Genomic DNA, 23,813 nt, shown 5'->3' with positions numbered 1-23,813 from the left:
TGGAGAAATTAAAATAACTTCTTACTACAACATAAATGTAATATATTTCTCCATTTATTTTTTTCTGAGTAAATGATTGTTCTGGCATATTCAGGTTTGACAGACATATTTCATCTATTACGGGACGCGTGGTTAACTGTTGGCAGAACTGTAGTTGTTTCAAAATACACAACGTGAGAGAGAAACAAGCTTAAGTTTAAAGTTTCTGTTAAATATTCATGGAAATGATTTTTGTGCATAGTCCACTGAGTATTTTGAATGTCAGATTAACTGCTTTCTACCAACTGCATTCGGAATCCAGCTGATATCATTTCCGTACTGTGACGGAAACAATTATCTTGTGCGTTAAATGGGTGCTTTCTGTTTATATCCTGCCAAACTAGTCTCCTTCAAAGAATTTAACAGCTTCTTGTTTTAAAACTGTGAATAATTATTACTCTCAGTGACATTACCAGATTTATTTTAACACTAAGATAAACAAGTGTTGCTGGTTAGTAACACATGCCAAAAATGGTTGTACAGAGAGGATTAGCTTCTTGGCCATCAGAGCTAACAGAAGTCCAACGAGAAATGATACACTCTAACCATGAGTTACATTACGATTCAACGACTGCACTTGGCACCTCAGTTCAGTTGGAACAGACCACATTACCAGCTCACAACTGTGTGTTACCAGAAGTTCCTGTCCAAGAGATCCCAAATGACGAGAATTTCGTGGAATGGGTAAGTTTTAAAGATCACAAACACATACGTAGCTTTCGATATTGATATTTTCTAGCATTTGGTTTTAGTTTCTAGACGTACATTGCTTTCTTCCTCGATATTTTCTAGTTTTTGTCTTTGATTCGTATACATTTTACAGTCAGACATTATTAAGAGCTATTGTAAACATAATTTGAAGCCATAGTAATTGCAAAATGCGCATTTTTTGCATGTTTATTTATTTATTCGTCTCTACACCATCTATTAAAATGGTGCCAAATATATCAGATACAGCACAGAAATAATACAGATAAAATACTAACAAAGTTAGTAAGGTGAGGATAGGGCAGGAAGTCCGCCATGGTTTAATGAAAGGAACCATCTCAGCATTCACATTAAAAACTCGGGGAAACCATGGAAAATTCAAGTTAGGATGGTTGGATGGGGAATAAACATTGTAGCGTACCTCCCAAACGCGATTCCAGTACTTTAAGACTGGAGTAGTCTCCTTGCTCGGTATGTGGTTAGAAGGGGAATCAGAAATACACAGTGCACATTGTAAGTGCAACATGCACAAGAAATACTGAAAATAAAAACACTACTGACAAAGTGAAAACATTAACACATTACATAGCACTGCCAAAAAGTACAACATACACAAAAAGTAAATCAGTGATGTAGTAAATCATGAAACTTTGATACAGAACATCCATGAAAAAGTAAAAACTCATGAGCATGTTATGTAGCACTGCTGAAAAGTTCATCGTATGAACACACAGAAAGCTGCAAACTCTATGTCCATCACATCTAGGCTTGCACCAGATCCCTTTTCAGAGGTGGAGTATGGCACTGCATCTAGACCAGAGGAAACAGAAAACCGACAGCAGAAACATTCTGTGCAAAGACACACACAGCATAGTTTGTACATCAGTTAACAGAAGCAAAAGAATTCAACAATAAATGGGCTTAGTTGTCCTGTAAGCTTACGTTTTCATTTTCATTGTGTAACCATTTCTCAACAAGAAATGACTTTAACTCTGCTCTAAAAGTCATTTCTGTCTCCAACCTCTTTATGTTTGTTGGTAGTGCATTATAAAAAATGACACCAAAGTAGCTCATGTGTTTTTTGAACACAAGTTGTTCCAACTTGTTCCATATGGAGGGCCAAGAGTTGTGAGTATTACAACTGTCGCAATTGGAGTTGCTATGCAGGTCATAGAGTCTAGCTCTTGTCATCAACACACATTTGCAGGGTAGAGTAAGCAAACACAACTTTTTAAATAGGTGCTTGTGGTGAACCCTAGGAGAGCTATGTGACAAGATGTGAATATCCCATTCCTGAATGTAAAAATTTCGATATTGGATCTTTCTTCTTAACAGTATAGGCAGTACAGTATCTTATTTATCTGCTGATAGTAGGTTGCGACTTTCAATTAAAATGCCCTCCCCTGTATAGTAATGTTATAATGTGTGTACGAGTACAGGTTGTAATGCAGAAATGATGGCATGGAAGTTTGGTCCTGCTCGTGTGTTGAAAGCCAAAGCAGTTAAGCCAGCCACTCGCATAAAGTGGGAAATTTGGGCTCGAGTCCCGGTCCTGCAAAGATTTTCATTACTTTATACAGGTGATGGTTGGTCATATTTTCAACTGTGAATACATTTCATTTATGTAAAAATTTAATTTAATTGGTTGTTAATTTTACCCCAGAAAACTATTCCATAAACTCTAAGGGACCAGAAGAAACCAAAATAAGCCATTGTAGCACTATCTGTGACCTAAACCATACAAAAAATTCTCAGAGCAAAACATTCAGAACAGAATCTGTGCGAAGAGTTCAGTTACATGGTCTTTCCAGTTTAAGTGTTAGTCAACATACATTTCTAAAAGTTTGGTGCATCACACCCTTTGTAACTCAACCCCCCCCCCCCCCCAAGTACCAGATGGAATCTTGATTTTGATTCATCTACCAAAATTGTAAATAGTTTGTTTTCTTCACATTAAGTATCAAGTTTGTTGGCATTGAACCATGAATGCAAGGACATGCAGACTTGATCAGTTGTAGTGGGCAGAGATTCCTTAGTACCACCCACTATTACACTAGTGTCACCTGCAAACAACATGACCTTGTCTGCTGTTTCTGAGGTGCGTATGTCATTTATATAAGTAAGGAACCGAAGGGAGGCTAGCGTACTACCCTGGGATTTTTCTACTTTCCTTGCATCAGATATTAATCTGATTTTATGATTAGCATGAGGTGGGAGAAGTTCCATCTGTGATCTGTTTTGGAAAGATGATTGAAACTACTTGTTTTCTATACCTATTATCCCCATTGCTTTCAAATAATCTAACAGAATATCATGAATAATTGTATCAAAAGCTTAAGAAAGATCCCAATTAACTCCTACAACACTATTATTGTCATCCAAGTTTTCAACTATTTCTTGGGTGTAACCATTTATCACTATTAATGTCCTTGTACCTGTTGGTGTCATGCTGATTATTATTCAATAGGATATGGTCATCTAAGTACTTGGTGATTCATTGTTTCACTAATCTCTCAGTTACTTTGGAGAAGAGTTGAGAGGAGTTGAAACCTGAAATAGATAGCTGTGAGATTTTCAGGAAAAATTAGTGTATATTGAAAGGATTGGCTAACAGAAAATGGAGGTAGAGTGTTTGTCCCAGTAGAAAAGAAACTAAAATCCACTGAGATAGAAATTGAAGCTGTACGTGAGATTTTTTGGGCACAACTCGGTATCAGGGATGGACAACCTAGTTGTTGGATCCTTCTGTCGCCCACCAGTTTCATCTCCTGATGTAACAGAAAACGTAAGAGAAAACCTCAGTTCACTTGTATGTAAGTTCCCTAATCATACTGTAATGGTAGCTGGAAACTTTAGTCATCCAACAGTCAACTGGAAAAATTACAATATTGTTAGTGGTAGGCATGACAAGACATCCTGTGAAGCATTACTAATTCCTTCTCTGAAACTACCTAGAACAGATAGTTCTAATGGCAACTAAAAGATCTGACCTCTACGAAGAAGTCTGCATCAAAAGTGGTATTGGTAATCACAACCCGGTTGTGTCAGCAATGATTACCAAAGTACAAAGAACACGTAAAACAAGTAGAAAGATATAAACTGATGGGGAAAAAATTGCAACACTAAGAAAGAGTTGGCAGGCATGTTTCTACATCTGAAAGTTGATGTCTATTCAAATGTCGTGCCAGTTGCATAAGAGTGATGCTAGTAGCGCCACTATGAGAATCCAAATTGGGTTTGCTTAAAATACATGTTGTAATGGTCATCAACTTTACGGTACCAATGAGATTGGACGTGGTGAGTTGGTTAGTCAAGAATGCCTTTAAGGTGACAAAAGACACCATTATCAGCACCTCACTGAGTTTGAATGAGATCATCTAATATGCCACTTGGCACTACTAAAAGGGAAGACCATTGTGTTCAGTATATGGCTCTGGTGCATTGTACTCCACCTGCAGCAGCAATTTGAGCAGCAGCTGGTGCCACAGTGAAACAACAGACTGTTAAAACTTGTCACCTCAAGGACATCCCCGAACCAAACGCCCTGTAGTGTGCCTTCCACTGATACCAAACCACCGTCATTTGCGACTTCAGTGATGCCAAGCGAGAGCTGAGTGGAGGGGAGGGTGGATGTCTGTTGTGTTTTCTGATGAAAGCTGGTTTTGCCCCTGTGCCAGGATGGCTGACGGTTGGTTATAAGGTAGCCAGTTGAGAGCCTGCAACCAAACTGTGTATGTGTGCTAGACATGCTGGACCTACACCTAGAGTTATGGTCTGGAATGCGATTTCGTATGACAGCAGGAGCACTCCCACTGTTGTGAAAATTTGTATGTCAGTCAGGTGATTCAAACTGTTCTAAATCTACATCTGTACTCTGCAAAACACTGTAAATTGAATGGCAGAGAGTACATCCCATTGTACCACTTTTTTAAGGGTTTCTTCCCATTACATTCACATATGAAGAACAGGAAAAATAATTGTTTGAATGCCTCTGTTTGTGCTGTAATTATTGTAATCTTATCCTTGTGATCCCTATGTGGATGATACATAGGGGATTGTAGTATATTGCAAGTGTCGTCATTTAAAACTGGTTTTTGAAACTTTGTTAGTAGAAATTCTCAGGATAGTTTGTGCCATCTTCAGGAATCTGCCAGTTCAGTATCTTTGTGACACTCTCCCATAGATCAAATATACTTGTGGCCATTCATACTGCCCTTCTCTGTATATGTTCAACATCCCCTGTTAGTCCTATTTGGTATGGGTGCAAACACTTAAGCAGTATTCTAGAACCAGTTGCACAAGTTATTTGTAAGGAATGTCCTTTGTAAACTGATTGCACTTCCCCAGTATTCTACCAATAAACCGAAGTGTACCACCTGCTCTACCCGTTACTGAGCCTACGTGATCATTCCATTTCATATCCCTACAAAGTGTTACAGCCATGTATGTGTATGAGTTGGCCTATTCCAAAAGTGACTCATTGATATTAAGTGTACAATTTTACATTTCACATTTAGAGCAAGTTGCCGTCTTTGCACCACTTTGAAATCTTGTCAAGATCTGACTGAATATTTATGCAACTTCTTTCAGACAGTATATCATTATAGAGAATTGCATCATGTGCATAAGAGTCTGAAGTTACTAAAGCAACTATTAATATTGTTTAATGTTAATGGATAGGTAAAAAATCTACTCACCAAGCGGCAGCAGGGGAACACACACACGAAAGGATTGTACTTTTACAAGCTTTCGGAACCAGTGGCTCCTTTTTCTGGCACAAGAGTTGAAGGGGAAGAAAGAGGGGTGAAGGAGAAGGACTGGAGAGGTTTAGGGTTCTTTTCAGAAAAGTCACCCAGAACCTTGGGTCCCAGATGGGATGAGAAGGAATTCTCCAATCCTTTTCCTTCACCAGTCTTCCTTCCCCTTCAACTCTTCTGCCAGAAGAAGGAGCCGCTGGCTTCGAAAGCTTGTAAAAGTTGAATCCTTTTGTGTGTGTGTTCCCCTGCCACTGCTTGATGAGTAGATTTTTTTTATCTATCAATTTACAATATCTGTTGTGTCCTGCCTACTCATTGAGTATGGGGTGCCTAGGAAACTGCTTTCTCGGATCACTAGACAACAATACAAGCAGATCATATTAACAAACTTTTATTACAGTAAGATAAATGACAATACTTAACTTTGAGAATTTAAAATTGTGTGTCGCAAGCAAATGGCGACAGACAAATAAGAAGTCTCTTCAGTATAAACAATGCCTAATACGAGTGAAATTATATAGTTCCTAAGCCACTGCTGTAGAGCTCGTAGAACAGTTAGTCTTCAACTGGGCTGTGACTAGGCAAAGCGGCGTTGTTCTCTTTGCCTAGAGGCCGCTGCTGTCTCATTGTCATCATAGAAAGAGGTCGGTCCATGTATTATTGGCTGACATCCTCTTCACAGCCCTCTCTGCTTTACCATTCCTGACTGCCATGCCAGTGCTTGACTTGATACAAATACACAATCATACATTTGACAATAAGCTTAGATGTTGCACGGAGTCAAATGACATATTGTCTGCTTGTGTCTGTATATGTGTGGATGGATATGTGTGTGTGTGTGCTTGCGAGTGTATACCCGTCCTTTTTTCCCCAAGGTAAGTCTTTCCACTCCCGGGATTGGAATGACTCCTTACCCTCTCCCTTAAAACCCACATCCTTCCGTCTTTCCCTCTCCTTCCCTCTTTCCTGATGAGGCAACAGTTTGTTGCGAAAGCTTGAATTTTGTGTGTATGTTTGTGTTTGTTTGTGTGTCTGTCGACCTGCCAGCACTTTCATTTGGTAAGTCTCATGATCTTTGTTTATTTATATATATATAGACACACACACACACACACACACACACACCATACACACAGTATTTACTAATATAAAAAGCTGTGCAATCCGCAGAGCTGATATATGACATGGCTACCTTCACACATGGCCCGGCCTGTGACAGCATTGGAACAGCAAGTGCTGGGTGGGTGGATTGAGCAGGTCTTGCATCTGGGTCCACCACAGCGACATGATCCCTGCGGCAGGGGGTTGGGAGTGGGATTGGCATAGGGATGGACTAAGATACTGTGGGGGTTGGGAGGGCTATGGAACACCACTTCAGGAGAGGTGGGAACAATCTTTGATAGGATGTCCCTCATTTCAGGGCATGATGATACATAATCAAACCTCTGACAAAAGATGTGGTTCAGTTGTTACAGTCTGGGGTGATATTGGGTGACGAAGGGGCACTCCTATTGTATCTGGTTCATGGGGGTTCGGGGGGAAAAAGCACTGGAGATCTGTTCGTGTACTAGATCTACGGGTTACCACCTGTTTAACAGCCATCTATTTGGTGCTGCTCACTGCATTGCAAGCAAGGCCGGCAACGCAGAACACAGCATTGTTGGAAGGTATGTATGCGGTGTTGTCCTAGTACCCAACCATTGTCGGCCACTACCATGAATATGGATGATGTCCGTATGCATCCTGGGATCCATGCTGACACTGCAAACCCTTCATCTCACTGGTGGTGACGGCCAGGCATCAGTTACGGTATATCGCAGCCACATTGAAACTCGCCCTTCCTCCATGCAGAAAGAGGCATCAGGAGGACCTGCAGTTAGAAAAGGATTAGAAGGGGTGGCAGGCAGATGTGCCGGAGAGCACAGTCATAGTACGATGATGGGATGTTGGTATGTCTTGTTGTGCTGTCCCAGCCTAGTCCCCCTCTTGAAGGCTGCAGCTCCGATGGTGAGCTGTCGTTTTCCGTGTGGGAAGCCGGTAACACCTGTGGTGTTCTGGTGATGGAGCACTGACCCAGACTGGCAGGTCCACATTGAACACCTGTGCACACCAACAGCCACATCCATGAGAAGAATGCAGGTGTTAGAATTGTAGATCCTGAAATCAAATCCGAGAAGAGGTCAAGGCCCAAGATATTGAGTGCTGGTAAATTTGAATAACTTGGGAGATCCAATCAAAGCATAAGCAGAAGCATTGATAAGAGAATTAGGTGCACCAGTGTCTATTTGAAAGTGAATCATTTGACCATTAATATTGATATCCACAAACATTTCAGTATGTGAAAAAACCTGGTCCCCAGTATCAGAGTTAACATTGTCAAAGGTAACATCGGAGCTAACCTTATTTGATGAAAAATCATTGTATGCATTAACATCAGATTTTTCAGTAGTAGAAACAGCATGCAAAATAACATTATGTACTGTATGTACAAAATATTTAAGATTAATCAAATGTACGGAATTGTCTGTGGTACTGGGGGAAGTAGAGCACTTGGTGATGTGACGGAATTTCTTGAGACAAACTTCAGCCTTATGACCCTGTTTTTGGCAAAATAAACTTTTCGTTCTTATGTAATAGCAAGATTTTCTGTCATGGGTGACAAAACATTGAGGGCAAGGTTTGACAGGTGGCGAGGGACTTGTCCCCCCGGAGTCTAAGTGCTCAGCATTAGTTACCATTCAATATATCAGAGGGAGCACAGTACACTGAAAATTCATTTGAAAAATTTTCGGTTGCATACAGTGAAGCATCTGATCTGAGAGTCTGGATTGGTCAAAGACTTGCGGAAGTAATAAGCACTCCTGTAGTGTAGGATGAGGTCGTTGTGGCACCAGCATCTGATGTGCAAATAATTAACAGATGCCTCACTGCAATGTCTGCATAAGAAAGAGCACAGTCTTTGTTCTCACATCTAAAATGACAATCACAAATGAGGCTCTCAAAGCAGTAGTCCAGTTAGTGTACGATTGGCCAGGTGCCTTGCATGTATGATAGAATTTATGTTATGTCACTGCAATGAGCAATGATCTCCAAAAATAGGTACCTAGCTTGTCCTTAATGTCAGAATAACTCAAATCACCCAAGTCCTTATCAGGGAAAAATTTTTGACAAATATGGAAGCACACACATTAGGTAAGAGAAAAGCTCACTTTGTTGCATTATGGAAAGTTCCAAGGGCGATGAAATGTTGTTACAGTTGGCCCACATAGCTGGCCCATTGCTCCCACTTCATATCAAATGGGAAATGCAGGTGGCATTCACTGAACACCGACATGGCAAATTTGTCTGGTCCTCCAGTCGGTGGCACAGCAGGTCCTCTGCAATAGCCAGTCGGTGGCACAGCAGGTCCTCTGCAACAGCCAATTTTTCCAATGAAATCTAGAGGGGAGTAAATGCTAGAACCGCCAGTTCAATTTGTTACACTGTCTAGAACAGAACACGACCAATGAGAATTTCAAGACATTGCATGAGTCTATCAGATGCAAGACTCAAGTGCACAGTGTACACTAGTGAGGCGAAAATGCAAGGAACATTCAAGAAGAGCGACCAAAGGGCAGAGAAAATGTCGATCATGCTGTCCACTATCCAATCAACATGCCGAGATCAACATTAATAGGCAGAAAAATCATAGGAAGACACTGTGCTGTAGAAAATGTCTTACCTGTGAGGTCCAGCAGATGCTCGTGAAGCAGAACCACTGTAATGGCAGTCCATATATCACCAAATACGTGAAGAAATGCAGTGGATGCTTGGGCATCAGATCACAATACTGACTGCACCACCATTGAAACATGTTCTCAGTACTGGTGAGGTAAGTCATTCTGAATGACTATGCCACTGTAGTATTTTGAAATCACTGCACAATTAATTAGTCGAAGTCCAGAAACACTGTTTTAATATAACTCACAAATACCTTGATGAGGACTTTTAACAAAAGCATACCGAGGGCTGTTCAAAAAGTAAGGTGACTTTTCAAATTGGGTAGGCAATGTACATTCGATTATCAGTCTTTCTTTCTTTATTCTTCTTCTCCTCCTCCTCCTCCTTCTCCTCCTCCTCCTCCTCTTTTTTTGCCCCCCCCCCCCCCCACATCATGAACATGTGTTCACAGTTTCTGAGTTTACCGCGTACTGCATTTGTTTTTGACAGATAGAAAGGTTAGACATGTTTTAGTGGGCTTGGCGATTTTTCATTATTATGAAAAATGGAGCAAAGAATTTGCACCAAATTTTGTGTGAAAAATGGAATCCAGTGCTCTAAAACACTTGAAATGTTGACAGTGGCATACAGTGAGTCTGCTCTAAGAAGAAGAAGAAGAAGAAGAAGAAAAAAAAAGTTTACAAGTGGTACAAGCTCTTCCAAGATGACAGAGAAGATGCCAATGATGAACCTCACTCTGAATGCCCCAGCATTTCAACAACAGATGATAACGTCAAAGCTGTGAAGAAAATTGTTTTGGAAAATTATCGAGTTACGGTAAGAGAAGTTGCTGAGGATGTTTACGTATCAGTCGACTCTTGTGGTGCAATTTTTTCGGATGTTTTGGGCATGAGTTGTGTGTCAGCGAAGTCTGTTCCAAAACTTCTCAATTTTGAATATCGCTCAGGAGCTCTTGAATGACGTCAGTGACGATCCTGATTTGCTCAATTCGGTCATAACTGGTGATGAAACATGGATTTACGGTTATGATGTCAAAACCAAAGCCCAATCATCCCAATGGAAACATTCCGTAAAGCCAAGACCAAAAAAAGCACGCTCAGTTCAATCAGATGTCAAAGTTTCGCTCACTGTGGGTTGTTTTTTTTTTTTTTTTCCAATTGTGGTGGTGTAGTGCATCATGAATTTTTGCCACCAGGTCGTAAGGACAATATAAAGTATTACCTTGACGTTATGTGCCGTTTGCAAGAAGCAGTAAGCATAAAAACGTCTGGAATTGTGGAAGAACAATTCAGGTCTTTTGCATCACAACTATGCACCTGCTCATTCCTTGTTGCTTCTGAGAGATTGTTTGGCCATAAACAACACGACAATCATGCCTCAGCCACCATATTCACCAAACTTGGCCCCCTGTGACTTTTTCCTGTTCCCATACATGAAGAGACCTGTGAGAGGACGAACATTTAAAATGATTGAGGAAATAAAAACTGCATTGCTGGAGGTACTCAAGGCCACTTCAAAAAGTGCTTCGAGGACTAGAAGAAGTGTTGGAACAAGTGCATTGTATCTGAGGGGGATTACTTTGAAGGAGGACATCATGAATATTGATGAATAAATAACTATTTTTTCATAAAAATATAAAGTCACCTTACTTTTTGAACACACCTTATACAGTACATCTAGCAGTACAATCTCTGTCTGAGGCTAAGTCCAAATATCGATAAAGTATTTGACAGTACTGACAATCATCACTATTACAGCATATTCGAGGGTAGGAGGATAGTGGCTCAATTAATCCGCATTCATTGAAAAACTGCCAGTCGAAACTTCGTGATACAACTTCAGTATTTGATTCCAATATGAGACTGCCTGTGCAGCCTTTGGTTGTGAGTTAGAATACCATGTGGATTAATATAGTGGAGTTGCACGATTGGCCACAGCTATCGGAGATAGTGAGCTTATCACTGGATGGCACTGCAATGGCAAACAGTATTAATAGTAACATCAGGCTTTTTGCAGAAGGTGCAGTTAGCTATAATAAAGCACTATCTGAGAGAAGGTGCATAAATGTACAGTCAGATCTTGATAGGATTCTGAAGTGGTGCAAAGATCAGTAGCTTGCTTTTATGTTCAGAAATGTAAAATTGTGCACTTCACAAAACGAGAAAAAGTAGTATCCTGTGACTATAATATCAATGAGTCACTATTGGACTGAGCGAACTCACACAAATATCTGGGTGTAACATTGCAGGGATATGAATGGAATGATCACATCGGTTCAGTTGTGGGTAAAGCAAGTGGTAGACTTCAGTTTGTTCGTAGAATACTAGGGAAGTTCAATCTGTCTACAAAGGAGATTTCTTACAAGTCACTCATGTGACTGGTTCTAGAATACTGCTAAAGTGGGTGGGACCTGTACCAGATTTGACTAATAGGGGATATTGAACATATACAGAGAAGGACAGCGCAAATGGTCACAGGTTTGTTTAATCCATGGGATAGTTACAGAGGTACTGAAGGAACTGCTTGGAAGACTCAAGATAGAAGTAAAGTATCCCAACAAAGTCTATTAACAAAGTTTTAAGAACCGACTTTAAATGATTACTCTAGGAATATACTACAGTTCTTTATGTATTGCTCATCCAGAGATCGTGAGGATAAGATTAGAATAATTACTGCATGCATAGAGGCATTGAAACAATCATTCTTCCCAAGCTCCATACGTGGACTGAACAGGAAGGAAGTGTAATAAATAGTGCAATGGGACATACCCTCTGCCATGCACCTCATGGTGGTTTACAGAAAATAGATGTAGATGGCTTTCCTGACCAAATAATGTTGTCGTCTCAGATGCATGTGCCAGTGGGTCTGCAGCAAAATGAGTTCATCTGCCAAAGGCGACATCTGTTGAGCAGCAGATGGACTGGCATTGCGGGGTACGTTACAGGTGTGGCTGGCTACCCGGAACACAACAATATGAAAAGTGATGTATGTGGCATGGTAGTTGGAGTATCCAACAGTGGCCATGACACTAATGTAGATATTCTGCAGTGTATTGTTTCTCACTAGTTGTCAGTACAAATTTAGCTGAAACTTAGTCGAAAGGTTCCTCATAATCTATGAATCCCAAAGAAAGTGGTAAGCAATACTCACTGCTTTGTCCTATACTTTTACTGAGCCTCGCGATGGTTCATTGTACTACATGTGCTTCTAAAGCCAACTTGTATAAACAAGAGACTGATTACAAGTTATGTGAGATTCATACTCATAAATTGTGTGCATTTGTGGAACCAGTCTATAGAAGAGGTCTTGACATGTTGATGATGAATGAGAAACACAAAATCTTGTCCACATGGCCATACAACTGTATCCACAGTATTGATTCACTGCTGCAATACTGCAGTTAGTGTGAAGTTGTTTGTGTTCATAATTTGATATCTCTTTGTATAAGTATCAGAAGAAATGGAGGTTACACAACAGCCTGCAGCATAATCTAGCTTGACTGTATATTGTTAGACTGGACTGTGCCTCACTGTGAGAAATAATGTAATTAGTGGAAACTAGATGTGATGGTTGGAGGGGAGTGTAATAAATGTCTAAGGTCAAGCGGACTGTCCATTTACAGGGGGACTCTTGTAACCACCGATTGCCGTGAGCTTGTCGCATTATATTTGCAAAGACTGCTGTCATTGTGTGTGTATGTGTTAGTAGCTTGATTACATGTTGCATATGTCATTTGTTTCATTTTTATCAAAATGATGGGAATTGAGTCAGTTTATGGTGTTACACCCTGGATATGTACACATTAAAATAGATAGCACATTGATGATGTAAGGATGAACATATAAGTCTTTAATACTACTTGTGTAACTGCTGACAACCTTAAATTTAGTTCATTTATAGCTTCAAATGCTAAAAGGTTTTAGTTAAAATGTTGTCTCTAGAATAGGAGAAGTTGTCCAGAAGAAAAGATTGTAGGTCAAATTTGAAATCTGGTTTGCTGTTTGTCAGACATTTTATGTTATTGTGTAAATTATCAAAGATGTTTATGGCTGCATATTACTCTCATTTCTGAACCACTGACAGATTCAGTAATGAATTAAGATCATATTTTCTTCTATGTATAGCTGGGGGCATCACTACCAGGTGTACCAGTATGAAATGAGCATTTTTTTTGTGAGAATGAAACACTAATTTTGAATTGAAAAGTAAAAACATTTTAGTCAAAGTACTGACCATTGCTTTCTATACTTTTTGACCACCTCTCTGGCAATTTGTGGACACCACACCAATAGAAATGTTCGTCTTTTGAAGCAAACCAGTCAGACACTCAATTTTCAACCTCTTTGTAGGAATCAAAGTGTTCCTCAGCCAATGCGTGTCCCTTTGATGAAAACAAATGGTAGTCAGAAGGGGCCAAGTCTGGTGAATAAGGCAGGTGGGGTAGCAGCTCCCAGCCAAGTGTTTTGATTGTATCCTGAACCACTTTTGCTTTGTGTGCAGGTGCATTGTCATGTAAAAAAATTACTTTGCCATGTCTTCTGGCCCATTCTGGTCTTTTTTCAATCAATGCATGGTTCAAATCGATCATTTGTTGTCTGTAGCGATTAGTATTCAGTTTCACCAGGTTTTAGAAGCTCTTGATACACCAAACCTTTCTGATCCCACCAAACACAGAGCACTTGCCAAATCGATCTGGTTTTTGCAGTCGATGTTGATGGTTGTCCTGGATTAACCCATAATTTTTCCCGTTTAGGATTCTTAAAATAAATCCATTTTTCATTGCCAGTAACAATTCGATGCAAAACTGATTTTCTTTCATGTCTTTGAAGCAAAATTTGACAAATGATTTTTCGGTTTTCCATTTGTCTTTCATTCAATTCATGTGGCACCCATTTTCCACACTTTTGGATCTTTCCCATAGCTTTCAAACGGTCAGAAATTGTTTGTTGTGCAACATTTAGCATTGCTGCCATTTGCTTCTGACTCAAAGTATCATCTTCATCCAATATTGCTTGCAATTCGGCATCTTTGAACTTTTTTTGGTGGTCTTCCACGTTCTTCATTTCTTACGCCAAAATCATTATTTCTGAACCATTGAAACCATCTTTTGCATCTTGTTTCTGATAGAGCATGATCACCATATGCCTCAACAAGCATTCGATGTGACTCTGCAGCTCTTTTTTCAAATGAAAACAAAAAATTAATGCTTTCCGCAAATCATCACTTTCTGGTACAAAATTCGATATTGTTAACACGATGATAACATATGATGTTGTTTGTTCCATGACTTGATGTATACTAAATATCTTTGACAGATATCATACCAACCAAACAAAAAAAAAATTAAGACTCATTCACAACAAATGGTCCCTATTGACACATTTGTACCTTAACGCTCATTTCATACCGGTACACCTGGTATACTTCTCAAATTGTGTTGGATTATTTCATTACTGAACATATATGTTGTGAAGGAGTTGTTATAATGCCTAACTCCTTGGTTGGTGAACGTCACATATTATTCTCATTCCTCACTTTTACACATTGTTGTTGTTGTGGTCTTCAGTCCTGAGACTGGTTGATGCAGCTCTCCATGCTACTCTATCCTGTGCAAGCTTCTTCATCTCCCAGTACCTACTGCAACCTACATCCTTCTGAATCTGTTTAGTGTATTCATCTCTTCGTCTCCCTCTACGATTTTTACTCTCCATGCTGCCCTCCAATACTAAATTTGTGATCCCTTGATGCTTCAGAACATGTCCTACCAAACAGTCCCTTCTTCTTGTCGAATTGTGCCACAAACTCCTATTCTCTTCAATTCTATTCAATACCTCCTCATTAGTTATGTGATCTACCCATTTAATCTTCAGCATTCTTCTGTAGCACCACATTTCAAAAGCTTCTATTCTCTTCTTGTCCAAACTATTCATTGTCCATGTTTCACTTCCATATATGGCTACACTCCATACAAATACTTTCAGAAACAACTTCCTGACACTTAAATCTATACTCGATGTTAACAAATTTCTCTTCTTCAGAAATGCTTTCTTTGCCATTGCCAGTCTACATTTTATATCCTCTACTTCGACCATCATCAGTTATTTTGCTCGCCAAAAAGCAAAACTCCTTTACTGCTTTAAGTGTCTCATTTCCTGCTCTAATTCCCTCAGCATCACCCGACTTAATTCGACTACATTCCATTATCCTAGTTTTGCTTTTGTTGATGTTCATCTTATATCCTCCTTTCAAGACACTGTCCATTCCGTTCAACTGCTGTTCCAAGTCCTTTGCTTGTCTATGACAGAATTACAATGTCATCGGCGAACCTCGAAGTTTTTATTTCTTTTCCCTGGATTTTAATACCTACTCCGAATTTTCTTTTTTTTTCCTGCTTGCTCGATGTATAGATTGAATAACATTGTGGAGAGGCTACAACCCTGTCTCACTCCCTTCTCAACCACTGCTTTCCTTTCATGTCCCTCGACTCTTATAACTGCCATCTGGTTTCTGTACAAATTGTAAATAGCCTTTCACTCCCTGTTTTGCCCCTGCCACTTTCAGAATTTGAAAGAGAGTGTTCGAGTCAACATTGTCAAAAGCTTTCTCTAAGTGTAGAAATGCTAGAAACATATGTATGCCTTTCCTTAATCTATCATCAAGATAAGTCATCGGGTCAATATTGCCTCACGTGTTCCAATATTTCTACGGAATCCAAACTGATCTTCCCCGAGATCGGTTTCTACCAGTTTTTCCATTCGTCTGAAAAGAATTGGCGTTAGTATTTTGCAGCCGTGACTTATTAAACTGATAGTTCGGTGATTTTCACATCTGTCACTTCTACACAATCTGCACATTTTTTCTAAATTATGATTTATCTCAGAAAATTATGCTAGGCACTTAAGTGTGAGTTGCAGTGTGGTCATGTAGATGTAGACATTAATGAGTGGGAATGCGCAAAGTATTTTAAGACAATGTCCCCCCCCCCCCCCCCCCCCTCCCTTCCTTGCAAAACCCACACCACCAGGGGTGGCACAGGGGTCAGACATTATCCAGTCTTTCCCCAAACCAAGTGATTGCTCCTTCTCTAATGACCTCATTGCTGACAGCTGGTTAAACCATTAATCATCATTCAATATCTCTCTCTCTCTCTCTCTCTCTCTCTCTCTCTCTCACACACACTCACGCACGCACATGCTCACAGTCTTATATTCAACAGAAACTGGCGTTGTTGTTTTTTATTGTTCCTCCTTCCTTCATAGTAAGAGATTTCTTTCGTAATTACTGAACATTTCATGTATATTACTATTTTTAACATAATTGTTTATTAATTGGAAAGCATTATTTCCAAACAGCGCAGTATTGAACTTCTTCATTTGTGCTGTATTATATAAGGTTGATAATATGGTCATGCTCATATCGCTAAGTACTTTCATATCTGTAAAGCAAATGTGCACCGTTGATTGAAACATATTGGTTTATTTATAATTTATTTATTTCTGTTTACTAGAGAAACACCTTCAATATGCGCCAGGTGATACTGTCAAACTTGTCAAACAGCCAGATGGGGTCACGTTTAACATTTCGACCACATACGCATCTACCAATGAATAGAATACGCGGGCGATGCATCACAAGTGCTGCCAAATCACTGGATATACTCCGACTGAACATTCAGGCAGCTGTCAACAAAGAGCTTGATCTTGTAATAAAGAAGTACTTGGAGGTGAGCAGTTAAGTAATTACAATCTCTTTCTCCTCCTTTTCTGTCCTCCTGTACTGTCCCACTCCACCTCCTCCACCTCTCCCTAACTTCCTCTTCTCTCTCTTTATCCTTCCCTCTTATACCTGTCCTTCCCTCTCTCCCTTTGTGTCTCCCCCACATCTTGCTCTTTTCCATCAACTGTCTTTCCCCACTCTGTTTGAAAATTACTGGTTCTTTTAACATTAATTAGTATTGCTGTTCACTGTTACCAATACTTTGATATTACAGTGCTGAAGTAAACTTTGACAGTATTGTTAATGAGAATTCTAGGTCCTTAGAATAACTGGAATAAAATGAATCTGTTAAAGCATAAAATCTTATTTCCTTGTGTGTACACAAGGGGCTGAAGGTAGACAACAGTATAACTTGGACTCGGGGGGGGGGGGGGGGGGGGCATTATTACTAATACTTTTTTTAAAGTGATTTACTCACCTTTTGTAACTGATGTAATTTATTTTCTTGTCCATATGGTTTTGATGTTTAACACTATTTTCATTTTATCTTTGCAAGACATTGTGCATATCATTAATGTCCTTGTTAATATTCACAGAAGTTCTTCCAGCCTGCTGTGGACAATATTCGCAACAACCTGGGTGCAGGCTCTGTAACAGAAGATCACATCCGTGAAGTATGCCGTCAGATTTTGGAAGATGCGAAGCAAATGTATTGTAGTGGTCCACAATCTAGGGGTAGTTCGCCATCGAATGAACTTAGTGATTCAGAAACTGGCAGCATCAGTGATCATAGGTTTGGTAGGCCTGCAACAAGGGTAAGTGTGTGTGGACAAAGTGCACTTACAGTGTCAGCAGCTCTTACATGGCATACTGATGCTGGCAATTTCTTGAGGTTTTTCATAGCCAGTTGACTGATAATACATAATAGGCAATGCGAATCACTAATTTAATGTTTTCTTTTGGTGGAAGACAGGAATTGGTTACATTTGTTTTCGGTAAAGAGGGTATAAGAATAATTTAGCTGTTCTGGTTACTGTGAATTTTAAGATTGGTTACTGTATTTGATTTTTACTGTGTTTAGTTTTTTGTACATTTCTCGGAAAAATCAGGAGGTTTTGTGATATTGTTTCATGCTCTCCAACGCAGTTGCTTTAATTTGCAGGGTGAAGTTGTAGAATGGTATTTACAACAAAGTTTTAATGCTAGAGAAAGATTCTGCAATAAGTATTCTCTGCCTATTGAATTAGTTCTGAGAAAAGTCCAAAGTGATGGTGTTTCATGCTATTGCAGAAAATGGTTCTATGGTTGCCACTACAGCTCACAACAGATGAATTGGGTTGTCAGAAGCAGGCTGAATTATGTTTTAAAAATAACGCACTTGTGGCTGAAGAAGTGTAGTAGCTCCTTCATTTCTGAAGAGTTAAATATGTTGAAGCACATTCTTCAGCTGGTGCAGTTTTTGTTGTGAAATGTGTTATGTCTTGTATAACTAATGGTGACTTACTTGGGGGATGAGGGGTAAATGTGGTAACAGAAGAGTGTTTGGCGGGGACGAAAGAGAGAGCAATATTTCTTAGAAGTTGTTCAGCAAAGAATCAATTATGTGCTTTTAAATATACTTAAGAAATATGTGGTATGAGGAACAACTGTGATATCTGATTATTTCCTTATCAGATGAAGACTACATCTATTTGTCTGTGAACAACAAAATGCACTTCGAAGATCCAATTACAGGCACGCACACAAACAATATAGAGGGGACATGGTCCACATCTTTTCAAACAATGAAGTTCTTTTATTAAAAGGACTTTTTTTATTCTTATTTTTTAAGTACGTGAGCAAGAAGAGGTGATTCAATGGGAACAACTTACTTATTAATTATTTGGAAGTAGTGATCGGAATTTATAATCCAGAATAATTTCGTTGTTTTTAAGTACAACTTCAATTACAGTAGTACCTTTTTATGTCAATTTGTTGATATTAACAATAATGTATGTCACCTTTTCTGATATGTAGTGATTACTTTGGGACTTAATAGCGCAGCTTAGTCATGATTATCACTAGTGTGGCATTAGGTTGGAAAGTGACAGTTCATAAATGTATGGACATACTGACCTATATTGTAACCCGAAGCCTAGATTAGGTTGGTATGTGACAGTTCGGTTGTTTGTTGGTTAACCTGTGAATTGAAGAAAACTAGACATGCTTACAGACTGACTTGTAGCGTAGCTCAAGGCCTAGGTTATGATGAAATTTGACAACTTGGCTTTTAGTTCCAGAAGGTATTTTTTCACTGTGCAGTAGACCCCTGCAGGTCCGGGGGTTAGAATAGGCCCGAGATATTCCTGCCTGTCGTACGAGGCGACTAAAGGGAGTTTCACATGTTTAGGCCTTTATGTGATGGTCCCCTGTAGGGTTTGACCTCCATTCTTCAAAATTTTCCCAAAGAGGGAGCCAATTGGAGAAGGGCGCCTTACATGGTGCATCGTGTCCATCGTGCATTGAGATCTTTAGCCCACTTTCTAGTCGTCACATTGCAGTCCTGCCCATTCTCCATCTCTTGGGCGACGACACCTTCTGGGTGCATTTTCCACCATGCACTATGCAGTGTCGATTTCTGCGTCGATGATGACCATGGACTTCTCTGCACCTGATATCCAGCACGGTAGCCAGTCCGTTGTGGTGTGGCTGCCATGTACCCTGTTGGTTGTAGCCCCCTCGACCACACAGGGATCGCTCTGCTAAGGGGTAGATGCCCATCCCCCTGGGGCATCGGGACTCCTGGCAACAGCTATCCTGCCAGGTGGCCTTTGCTGCAGCTGGGTGGCACCCGTGGGGAGGACCCCTGGTCGGAGTGGGTGGCATCAGGGTGGATGACACGCGATGAAGCATAGTCCATCATCTCTTGCTGGTGGTGAAACACCGGCAGTCTCCAAGCGATCACAAGCTCAATTCAATGCACAGAAGTACGACCCCAAATCGTTCCCCTCCCTGGCCACACCATGGGAGAAACGTCAAGCTGAGGATGGCAGCGGATCTTATTCGCCCCGTTACCTTGTATGTTCGACAGCTGATGGGGAATCTTTCATGACAATGAAGCCTCAGTTTTTTGTTGAGCATTTAGAGGACAACTTCAGGAAGGTGGAGGGCTTGTCCAAAATGAGATCTGGGTCAGTCTTGATCAAAACAGCTTCCTCTCCCCAGTCTCGGGAGTTACTCGCTTGTGACAAGCTGGGGGATGTTCCTGTAACCATCACGCCCCATAAGAGCTTAAATATGGACCAGGGTATCCTATTTCACAGAGACCTTCTTTTGCAGTCTTACAGTGAGCTGCGCACCAATTTAGAGCGGTGAGGTGTACATTTTGTCCGGCATGTCCACCGGAGTCCGATGGATAATCAGGTAAGCTGGAGAAGCATAAGTCTTCGTCACTCTCTTCCCAGGTTTCTGCTAGTGGGAAAGATGACACCCACCAGTGGCTGAAGAGCTCAAAACCAGCTGGTCGTAGGGCTTCACGCTCATCCTCAGTCCAGGAGACTGAGCCAGCGAAGTCCTCCTAGCCGGGGAAAACCAAGGAGCAGCGAGAGACATCCAAAAAGAAGACCCCTAAGACCTAGGAAATTGCAATGGCACCCACACCACCACTACCTACAAGCTCTGCATCTGAGGATGGGGTAGAGATTCTGGTGTCCGTTGAGGACCTGGATCTCACCAAACCCTCAGACACAATGGATACAGACTGCTCAAGCAAAACGTCAGTGGCAGCAGATGACTCTAGGCGTAAACTGCCTCACTGAATGTTCCATGCCTTCCCAGTCTCACGATGACGTCATCCTCCAGTGGGATTGTGGCAGTTTCTTCCACCACCTGGCTGCATTGCCCTCCAGGAAACCTGTTTCCTGGCAATGCAGACTGGCCAAGGCAGAGATGTCGAAACTTTACTGCTTCAGTTCGACCTGCGCCTCTTTAAGTTCTGGGGCCGCCACACATTTCAGTGTGGCCCATGGTAGTTACTCGGCCATTAATTTATCGATTTGCAGCCCAGGACTTCTCCCATCTATCCACTGGAGAGCACATGACGACCTGTGTGGTAGTGACCACTTTCCCATCTTCCTGTCACTGCCCCAACGTCAGGCCCACGGACGCCTGCTCAGATGGGCTTTAAACAAGGTGGACTGGGAAACTTTCATCTCTGCGCTGTCACTGTTGAGTTTCTCCCACATGGTAACATCGATGTCATGGTTGAGCAGGTGACTACAACAATTGTTTCTGCGGCAGAAAACATGATCCCTTGCTCTTTAGGGTGCCCGAGGCATAAGACAGTCCCTTGGTGGTCACCGGAAGTTGCTGAAGCAACTAAAGAACATCGGCGAGCTCTACAGCGGCATAAGCGGCACTCTTCCCTGGAGCACCTCATAGCATTTAAACGGCTCCGTGCCCGCGTTCACCAACATATCAAACAACAGAAGCAGGAGTGTTGGGAGAGAGAAGTCTTGACCATTGGGTGCCATATGTTACCTTCCCAAGTGTGGGCAAAGATCAAACGAATTTTCGGGTACCAGAGCCCAACAGGTGTACCTGGTGTTACCATAAGTGGCATGTTGTTTACCGACGCAAACGAGGTTGCTGAGCACTTTGCTCGAGCCTCTGTGTCGGAGAATTACCCCCCAACCTTCCGCACTCTCAAACAGCGGCTGGAAGGGAATGCCCTCTCATTCACTACATGCCACAGTGAATCCTATAACGCCCCATTTACAGAGTGGGAGCTCCTCAGTGCCCTTGCACATTGCCCCAACACAGCTCCTGGTCCTGGGTGCCTATTCTGTATCTATCTGCAATTGTGCCGATCGTTTCGGTACTCAAGAGCACCGAACGGTCTAGTACTCGAATTAGAGCCCTTGCGTTATTCAGTATGCATTTCGGAAGTGATACTGTTCGGATCTAGAGAAACAAAGCACTGTTGTCCATTCGCGTCGTGCAAGCCAATCAAAAGCAAGCGGCCGCAGATCCGCACATGTGCACTGCAGTGCGCACAGCGCCATGAACACAAAGCGGCTAGCAGACGACAAAGGCGCGCTATTCTTCGAAGTACTGAAAATTGGGTTTAGGTTTCCATAACGCATGATGTCACATTCCATTGAGCCGAAGTGCCCGCCTTCATCGCTCTTGCCTCCTCCTTAACTGTATCAGGCGCAGTATATCCTTTTCCGTGATTCTCAGTTGAAATGCAGAGAAATTTTTACAGTTTCCCTGACTGCATATTTCCATGCATGCATAATAACGATAGCGTATTTGACTGTATTTTGCCGCATTATGTCATCTTATTCTCATTCACACTGACATCGTGTTTTGGATTTAACGTTTCGGAAAATGAGTTAGGAATAGTGTGCAGTACCTTATTGTACTAATAAACCTATAAAAACACCAAAACAATTGATTCTGAGAGTTTCAAAGAATAAGAAGATAAACAGAATGTGGTTATAACTCACTCCTTCAGATCCAAATGATTAAGTAAGCCACTTCTCTATATGATATGTCAATGATTTGGGTCTTAAAAACAAAATTGATGAAACGCGTTTTCGAGAGCTCCTGCAGTTCGTTGAAGTGTATAACATGCAGCTCATGAATGAAAATGTTTCGTATATGGTGCTACAATCTAAAAATATTATAACGGAGATCTTTCATCTCTGTCTACTGTTGTTGAGGATTCAATCACAGATAAATACTTGTGACAAGCAAGATTATGAAGATGACTGCTGCTAGTTACATTCCCAGTAATTTATGTTGTGCTCTTAGATTCCTGTCTAACCACATACTCAGAAGTCGCTACATATTCTGAAAAAAAGGTGAATTATTCCTGACAAGAAAAAAGATAAAGATCACTGTCTATTATTTCAGTCACAGCAATTTCATCTCCAGCAATTTCATATTTCGTTTTTTAAACACACAGAAATCACAAAATCGTTACTGAGGAAGTGCGCTCTTACATGTAATAACGAATACTGCAGAAAAATCTTAACTTACACGAATAACAATGTCTCAGAACGTGTTGCATGTATGAAGAGGAAAAAAAATTTTTGCAACCACCCGTGCACGAACCGGTGTCCTTTCATTTCGCATTCCTGCGTGCTAACCACTTGGCCACTCTAAACAACGTAAACAAAGGGCTAAATTTTTCTACTAGTGGAACGTAGGCTGACTTCATTGTCAAACGGTGCTGCGTAAGTCATAAATGCCTGATTGTTTGGAAGATTTCCAATATCAGGCTTCACAGGATTGCTTTCCTTTGTTACTTGAAAGTTATAAACACATTTCGATAATTACTAACTAAACCATTTGTGGGAAAAAGTACACAAAGTCACTAGTAACATCAGTTCACACTCATGTAATATACGTAAGCACAACTGATGTCTTGATATTTAATGATCTTTAAACTCTTATTTGCATAAAAATAACATGTATTTTGAGAGAATATTGATCAAAAACTTTTTTTTTTAATGTAATCATTCACAGTAACAACCATATTTCTAACAAAGCATAGTAGTCTATTATGAACTCACTTTCCAACTGGATGCGTCCTCTGGTGATTCTTTAGTAACACAATCACTAAATCCAAAGCTAAAACCGCTAAATATGTTTAAAATAACAAATTATAGGTGTACATAAACCACAGCTCACCGATCAACAGGGCCACACCGAAATCCAAATCCTCTCGGTACAATTGTCATAAAATCCATGGGACGACCGTTCGGTAACAGGTCTCAGAAGTTTACTGAATAGGATATCTCAGTAAAGAACCAAAAATGATGTCACTACCAAGACAAACCTACTACACCGATCGATATGAACAATACAGAATAGGGCCCCTGATCG

At 40.7% G+C, this 23,813-nt stretch overlaps 1 protein-coding gene across 1 annotated transcript in view; it reads left to right on the top strand.

Annotated features, from left to right (window-relative positions):
- The first annotated feature begins 290 nt into the window (after nt 1-290).
- The window catches only part of LOC124804806 (deoxynucleotidyltransferase terminal-interacting protein 1), a 112,460-nt gene continuing 88,937 nt past the window's right edge, over nt 291-23,813 (top strand). Inside the window, exons 1-3 of the mRNA XM_047265147.1 lie at nt 291-723; nt 16,732-16,947; nt 17,537-17,755. Of these exons, the coding sequence (XP_047121103.1) occupies nt 502-723; nt 16,732-16,947; nt 17,537-17,755 (657 nt within the window). The 5' untranslated portion in view covers nt 291-501. The remainder of the gene's footprint in view (nt 724-16,731; nt 16,948-17,536; nt 17,756-23,813) is intronic.

This window comes from Schistocerca piceifrons, chromosome 1 (assembly GCF_021461385.2).
Source record: "Schistocerca piceifrons isolate TAMUIC-IGC-003096 chromosome 1, iqSchPice1.1, whole genome shotgun sequence".
NCBI lineage: Eukaryota > Metazoa > Arthropoda > Insecta > Orthoptera > Acrididae > Schistocerca > Schistocerca piceifrons.
This window is presented reverse-complemented; position numbering and strand designations above follow the sequence as displayed.